The sequence below is a fragment of the Rhagoletis zephyria genome, unplaced genomic scaffold (assembly GCF_001687245.7).
Source record: "Rhagoletis zephyria isolate East Lansing unplaced genomic scaffold, Rhagoletis_zephyria_1.1 Rzeph_scaffold_00893, whole genome shotgun sequence".
NCBI classification, from domain to species: Eukaryota; Metazoa; Arthropoda; class Insecta; order Diptera; family Tephritidae; genus Rhagoletis; species Rhagoletis zephyria.
Genome location: NW_016157977.1, coordinates 21,295 through 29,237, shown reverse-complemented (window position 1 = coordinate 29,237; position 7,943 = coordinate 21,295). Strand labels below are relative to the sequence as shown.

The 7,943-nt window shown below is 41.3% G+C and overlaps 2 protein-coding genes across 3 annotated transcripts in view; both read right to left on the bottom strand.

The window, feature by feature from the left end:
- The window catches only part of VhaSFD (V-type proton ATPase subunit VhaSFD), a 126,245-nt gene extending 120,560 nt beyond the window's left edge, over positions 1-5,685 (bottom strand). For both annotated transcript variants that reach the window (XM_017614774.1, XM_017614775.1), the window contains exons 1-2: positions 5,480-5,685; positions 4,914-5,392 (exon numbers count right to left, since the gene is read on the bottom strand). In XM_017614774.1, the coding sequence (XP_017470263.1) occupies positions 4,914-5,392; positions 5,480-5,525 (525 nt within the window). In that variant the 5' untranslated portion in view covers positions 5,526-5,685. The remainder of the gene's footprint in view (positions 1-4,913; positions 5,393-5,479) is intronic.
- Positions 5,686-6,595: 910 nt separating this feature from the next.
- On the bottom strand, positions 6,596-7,439 carry LOC108361965 (uncharacterized). Its single transcript, XM_017614776.1, has 2 exons — positions 7,239-7,439; positions 6,596-7,179 (listed from the first exon to the last, which is right to left on the bottom strand). Exons 1-2 carry the CDS (start codon positions 7,296-7,298, stop codon positions 6,769-6,771), a joined length of 471 nt encoding a protein of 156 aa, XP_017470265.1. The 5' UTR covers positions 7,299-7,439; the 3' UTR covers positions 6,596-6,768.
- Between the last annotated feature and the right edge of the window lie 504 nt (positions 7,440-7,943).

The following is a 7,943-nucleotide window of genomic DNA, read 5'->3' as shown; positions in this document are numbered from 1 at the left end:
ATATGCATGCTGATGCTGAAAAATTTAGGTCCTGCGGGGGTAGCATACCTAACGGAGGTCCTCAATTTATCTATGGCCACTCTCATCATCCCAGACATCTGGAAGGTGGGGAGAGTGGTCCCACTGCTCAAACCGGGGAAACCTGCCAACAAAGGAGATTCGTATCGTCCGATTACACTCCTTTCCCCGGTAGCGAAGACACTCGAGGCCTTGCTACTCCCGTACTTCACAAACCACCTGACCCCAGCGAAGCATCAGCATGGTTTCCGTAAAGTGCACAGTACAACAACAGCACTTAACGCCATAAACACTCAGATAACTCGTGGCCTTAACCGTAACCGTCCCTGTGAGAGAACGATTCTAGTAGCGTTGGACCTGTCAAAGGCTTTTGACACTGTCAGCCATTCCACGCTACTAGAAGATATAGAGGCTTCCTCTCTCCCACAGAGGCTGAAACGGTGGTCGGCAAATTACCTAAGTGGTTGTTGTTGTTGTTGTAGCAGCATACAAATTCCCCAAAGAGTTTTTGGGGAGTGTTGCTGGAGTGACAGTCCTTGGCCAGATATAAATCTGGGTCGTTCCGGTTACGTAGACCCGACTGTCGTGGGAACGCACCTAAGTGGTCGACACTCGTCGGTAATGTTAAGAGACAAACCGAGTAAACTTAGAAAAATAAGACAGGGGGTTCCACAGGGTGGTGTCCTTTCCCCGCTACTGTTTAACTTTTACATTTCAAAGCTCCCTCAACCACCAGAGGGAGTCTCGATTGTCTCTTATGCCGACGATTGCTCGATCATGGCGACTGGGAATGGAATTGATGACCTGTGTTCGAAAGTAAACGGCTATCTCTCCGAAATTTCTCGCTTCTTCACTGCAAAGTGTCTAGCCCTCTCCCCTACGAAATCCTCCGCGACCCTGTTCACAACCTGGACGAAGGAGGTCAGGCTACCGCTGGGGATTCACGTCGATGACACACCAATTCCGACGGTGAATAACCCCAAAATACTCGGAGTAACATTCGACAGCCTGCTCTCCTTCTCTGCGCACTCAACCGCTATTGTCAATAAAGTACAGAGCCGCAACAAGGTCCTCAAGTCGCTAGCCGGCAGTACTTGGGGCAAAGACAAAGAAACGTTGCTGGCAACATACAAGGCAATAGGCCGGCCGGTTTTGAACTACGCAGCGCCAGTGTGGTCGCCAGGGACTAGTAGGACGCAGTGGACGAAGCTACAGACTGTACAGAACACCGCACTCAGGACAGCGACAGGATGCCTCCTGATGTCGCCCGAACACCATCTACACGGCGAGGCGCAAATGCTCCCCGTAAAGGAGCACAACATAATGCTCTGCAAGCAGTTCCTGATCGGGAGCCACAGAAGTGGCCACCCATACAGACAGCTGCTTGCAGAGGAGCCCTCGCCTAGGCACGTCAGGAGGCATCTATATGCACTGACGGACGAAGTCCAGAGGTTGACCAGGCAGGGAGTCAGTCTCGAGTTATGTAGACTCTAGACCTGTGAATGCCGTTCTAGGAATACCGCCACTGGACATAGACGAGACGGAGCTTCATCTGCCTCGGGAGACACGAACGACAATAGCCCAACTTCGCTCTGGCTACTGAAGCAGNGCGACTGGGAATGGAATTGATGACCTGTGTTCGAAAGTAAACGGGTATCTCTCCGAACTTTCTCGCTTCTTCAACGCAAAGTGTCTAGCCCCCTCCCCTACGAAATCCTCTGCGAACCTGTTCACAACCTGGACGAAGGTCAGGCTACCGCTGGGAATTCACGTCGATGACACACCAATTCCGCCGGTGAATAATCCCAAAATACTCCGAGTAACATTCGACAGCCTGATCTCCTTCTCTGCGCACGCAACCGCTCTTGGCAATAAAGTACAGAGTCGCAACAAGGTCCTCAAGTCGCTAGCCAGCAGTACTTGGGGTAAAGACAAAGAAACGTTGCTTGCAACATACAAGGCAATAGGCCGGCCGGTTTTAAACTACGCAGCGCCAGTGTGGTCGCCGGGGACTATTAGGACGCAGTGGACGAAGCTACAGACTGGACAGAACACCGCTCTCAGGACAGCGACAGGATGCCTCCTGATGTCGCCCGAACATCACCTGCACAACGAGGCACAAATGCTTCCCATAAAGGAGCACAACATAATCCTCTGCAAGCAGTTCCTGATCGGGAGCCACAGAAGTGGCCACCCATACAGACAGCTGCTTGCAGAGGAGCCCTCGCCTAGGCACGTCAGGAGGCATCTATATGCACTGACGGACGAAGTCCAGAGGTTGACCAGGCAGGGAGTCAGTCTCGAGTTATGTAGACTCTAGACCTGTGAATGCCGTTCTAGGAATACCGCCACTGGACATAGACGAGACGGAGCTTCATCTGCCTCGGGAGACACGAACGACAATATCCCAACTCCGCTCTGGCTACTGCAGCAGGTTAAACTCCTACCTGATTGAATGAGAATGTGCCAAATGAGTGTCCGGCATGCGGAGAGACCCCACATGACTCGAAACATCTCTTCGCATGCCCGGAAAACACGGAAAACCTAAACTAATAATTGTTCAACGTTAAAGTTCTTATCAGGTGCTGCGAAGCAAGCTGGGCATTTGATAGTTTATTAATGATTTACTAACCGAAAATTACATAGTTTAAAAGTTTACACCCTTCACTACAAGTGCGTGTAAAAATTTTACGGATCTGGTCATACATTTGGACGCAATAGGCCGAAATTAATGGGCAAATAACTAAACCGTACTCCAGGCCCTTAATACCGAACGATTACTGTCATAATATCACTTTATTTCTAAGCTTAAATAACTAATAAAATTTGTTGCAAATATCAATANGACCAGGCAGGGAGTCAGTCTCGAGTTATGTAGACTCTAGACCTGTGAATGCCGTTCTAGGAATACCGCCACTGGACATAGACGAGACGGAGCTTCATCTGCCTCGGGAGACACGAACGACAATATCCCAACTCCGCTCTGGCTACTGCAGCAGGTTAAACTCCTACCTGATTGAATGAGAATGTGCCAAATGAGTGTCCGGCATGCGGAGAGACCCCACATGACTCGAAACATCTCTTCGCATGCCCGGAAAACACGGAAAACCTAAACTAATAATTGTTCAACGTTAAAGTTCTTATCAGGTGCTGCGAAGCAAGCTGGGCATTTGATAGTTTATTAATGATTTACTAACCGAAAATTACATAGTTTAAAAGTTTACACCCTTCACTACAAGTGCGTGTAAAAATTTTACGGATCTGGTCATACATTTGGACGCAATAGGCCGAAATTAATGGGCAAATAACTAAACCGTACTCCAGGCCCTTAATACCGAACGATTACTGTCATAATATCACTTTATTTCTAAGCTTAAATAACTAATAAAATTTGTTGCAAATATCAATATATGCATTAAATTGGGGAAAATTTTCCAAAACGGATCCAGGCTTTGGAAAAAACAAAATATCAGGGAGTATAGAGGAGCTTTTTCAGATTCTAAATCTGAAGACCCCACCCTCCGGAGGCTTATAGTTTTTAAGTAATTCGCATTTAAAGTTGCAAAAAATACCGAATTCAACCTCACTTTTTTCCTTGTACACCAATTGAACTGAAATGCCGGTGCTGCCATACATACTAAAAAATGCAAAAAAAAACACAAAACGGAAACAATGAAAAAATGCACATACGCCGCCGGCGAAAATTTTTAATTAAAAATTTTCATAATTTAGTCCCCTTTCAGACACGGCAAGTCTTGAAAGCAATTTTTTTCGCATTCTCTTTTGTGTTTTCTATTTGCTTCCACACGCGTCAACTTTAATTGAATTCAAGTCCTTGGTTCTTAAATGGGAAGCAACGAAAAGATCAAAAGAGACAAGAAAACTTGAAACGAATTGACGGTACGAAAGTATCTGTACTCTTCCCCTCTCTTCTCACCTCCTTCGCCAACGAACGAGCAGACTTGAAAGCAAGACTTGCCATGTCTGAAAGGGGACTTATCGCAGGATCAATTTTATAATAAAAAGCGCCGCGGTCGAAAAATTTTCATAAAAAATCGCGCGATTTTTTATTAAAAATTTTCATTATTTATCGAAGTATCGATTTTATAATAAAAAGCGCCGTAGGCGAAAATTTGTAATAAAAAATCGCGCGATTTTTTATTAAAAATTTTCATGATTTATCAAAGTATCGATTTTATAATAAAAAGCCCTTGGATCGAAATCGAAAATGATATGGTTTATAGTTGTATTTTATAGCTTCGAGAAGTATGGCAGCACACATTTGCTGTTACTGTCGGCCATTGTTATTTCTGTGTTTGTGAAAAGTGCAAAAACGAGTGAACGGATTTATAAACGCGTTTTAGTTAATTAATTGATGAATATATATATATATTAAAAGTATCAAATACGCACGTGAACATTGAAGATATTGTATATCAACCAAAATACAATTGATAAGTGGCATTTTGTACAAAAAGTTGGGGGTGGTAGTGAAGATTATTTAACAACAATCTGCTTAAATACTATTAGCAACTACTTTGTGAGAGTGATACATTCATGTAGAGAAAGCCTTCCCCAACATCCTGACCAAGTTTCATGACTAAATTCCATATACTTTCGCTGAAATCTCGATTGGTTCCGTTTTGGAAAGCCAACCCTTAAATTGTGTTAACTAAAGCAAAGATACTTGCAAAACGGTAATATAAAAACTTCTCAATTCTCATGCAAAATATATAACATTAGAACATACATGCAACCATGACAATGAAAGATATATGTATATATAACATTCGTAAATAATTCCAAGGCATCGCTACACTGAAGTCCAAAAGAATCAGAAATTTTCATATTTCTACAATTTTACAAGCATTCGCTTATGTATGCAAAAAACTTACATTTACGGTCAGCTGATCCTTTAAGAACTGCAAGTAGAAGTTCAAATCCGATTTAGGCATGAGTTCCTGACCCCAACAAGCAAGTTTTGCTAGAATACGCGATGACATGTTTACAATGAAACCGTCTTGACGATTTAATAAGTTAAGGAAAGGTCCCCAAACACACTCTTTATTTTGTTTTGCGTAATCATGGAAGAAATGAACACGCGAACGTTCTTCTTGCAGCATATCATCGATCATCACAAGTATATATTGTATCGTCTGATCTTTTGAAACATGGGCGAGCAGATTCAATAAAGTTTTCACCGCTTGCGCAGAATTTTTTTGAAGATAGGCAGCCTTGGCAGTGTCCAGTGCGCTTATTGCATTAAAGTCCTCTTGTGATATCATCTGAGACTGCATGTAAGATGCCCAGTTAATTGTCCTGGTACGTATATCAGCTGCCTGCTGTTGCAGCACTGAAGTGGCAGCTATCATATCTTAAAATTATTTTAATTTTTAATTATCGGTGATATTTGCATTTTGGAAAATGTACAAATGTTTCGCTAAAGAATAAGAATACTTACCAATATTATCTTCGGGCAAATTTATTAAATCTTTAACGTCTGCCATTTTTTTGCTTACTTAGATACAATTATGCACAGGAATATTCTAATAATTTTCAAGAAATGTCCGCAAAGTTATCACTTTTTTCGATGCTGCGATTAACTAAATATTCAGCTGACAAAAGTCACAAGACCAAGACAACAGAGATGCAATCAAATAGGAGTTTAGTATTTCTAAACAAAGATTTCTTTAGGGCTCCGTCACACGATCAAGTATCGCAATATTTATTGGCAGTGGATCATGCAATATTAGCTTCCCCACAAGAACAGTGATAGTCATTTGATTAATCATGTGTTCTCAATAGTGATGGAAATGTCCATCAAACACTCCCATCACGTTTTTAAGGCCAATATGCAAAAAATTAAAAAAAAAAATAAATGTATACATGTGATCTTTTCTCTTCTTTCTACATATGGCCTTATTTAATGGTATCTTTTTTTAACCAACGCAAAATTGGCAAATGAGTTAGTAAGATAAATTAGAATGTAATAATTTCTATCACCCAATTCTTGTAGGGTTGGTTCCACACTTTTTCCGGGATGATTCGGCAATTAGAGCTTAAAAATAAGTTGCTCTCTCACAAGTGTCAAATATGTGTCAAAACGTGCCACAATCAGCTGTCTGCTTGGGTGGCCACTTCTGTGGCTCCCGATCAGGAACTGCTTGCAGAGCATTACATTATGCTCCTTAACAGGGAGCATTTGCGCCTCGCCGTGCAGGTGGTGTTCAGGCGACATCAAGAGGCATCCCGTCGCTGTCCTAAGTGACGTATTTTGTACCGTCTGTAGCTTCGTCCACTGCGTCCTGCTAGTCCCTGGCGACCACACTGGCGCTGCGTAGTTCAAAACCGGCCGGCCTATTGCCTTGTCTGTTGCCAGNGGGTCTTCATCTAAAGTGATAAAGGGATAAATTACTTAAAATTATAGGTTTATCCGCATGTTTTCATGAACGCACTTTCGTAAATAATTGCACAAACTTATTTATTATTTAACTCATCTGGCTAGTTACGTTTCATTTTATTGTGCTAATTTGCTTTTTATGTGTTCGTAGCAAAATCGACTTCTTGGCAGTCTGTCAGGGTTGAATTTTGCTAAAACGTATACGTTTAATCACCAAAATCTTTTGATAAAGTAATAACCTTTGGTTAAATAGATTTTCATACAAAGTTTGACAGTTGATTTATCTCTCTTTGGGGACCAATTGGTGAAAAACTGCGAAAAGGTTTATTACTGTATATACTGTGTTTCTGTTAAAAGTATTTCGCTGTTGTGGGCTGACTTCTCTTGAGTTTACTTTCGCCAGCTAACCACTCCGCTTTTTTAAGCATTTCTGAGGTGTTAGTAGTCAAAGGACAGTTGTTGTAGACCCTCGTGTCATGAACACTGCCTGAATATCCAAGTACCATGTGACGTATTCTTAATTTCTGGTCACAAACACCCTGAACTTTGAGAGTGTAAATATGTTTTCGCGAAAAATACGCTTTAGGATCCTGGAAAGGTTTTTCGGCAAGTTTAACTTCCGTTCCGTCCACATAGCCAATGCAATACGGTAGCTCGTGTAAGGTTTCAGCAATTAGAGTTTTACGGTCCTGATCGCCCGGCCAGTATAAAAATTGGTTTTTTAGCTTCAGAGTACTGTGGAATACTCCATCGGATGGGTACTAAAGGCAAATAAAATAAAATCCTAGAAGTGAAAACTTTATTGAAATGGTTTACCTACACCAAACAAACTTGCAATTCTTGTTATGGTTGCTTCTTTGCCGCTTACAAGAGCAGTCATTAAAAATTTCGTCGTATTTTATTAAATTAAGAATGAATTCAAATGTTTTCGGGCTGATTCGAACTATTTCGCGAAATCTATTTGCGGCCATCTTTAACCATGTTCACATTACCAACATAAAATACTTAGTTTCGTTTAAAATACCTCACTAAATTAAGTGCGTTCATACACGCGATTCTTTATTTGTCTTGACAGCTTTGTAGCAACGCTGTGTTATTGTTTATTTAACCAAAAGAGATCGCGAATGTGAGTGATTGCGTATATTTTTATATTCTGAGTTGTTTGTGGTAATTTTTTAGATTTTAGATGAGTGATCAAAAGAGAAAGCTTCTGGAAATATTTTACAAACTACCACGCGCAATTATTAAAAACAAAAACGTCCAAACACAATGACATATCAGTTATGGGACAATACTTTTTTCGATTATTATCGATAAAATTAGAGCCGACACAGATTTGTTCGTGATTTGGTTCTTGGTTTAAGATAAACTACGTACTTTCAACTTAATTTACTGAGAGACTTTACAAGGCGAAATTACTTAGTTTGTACTTAATTTATGCGTAAATTAAGATTGACCTCTAAATTACGCCAATGGGAACATAGTTTTTGGCAAAATGTCTTCTAAGAAACTTCGGGTCTTGGGC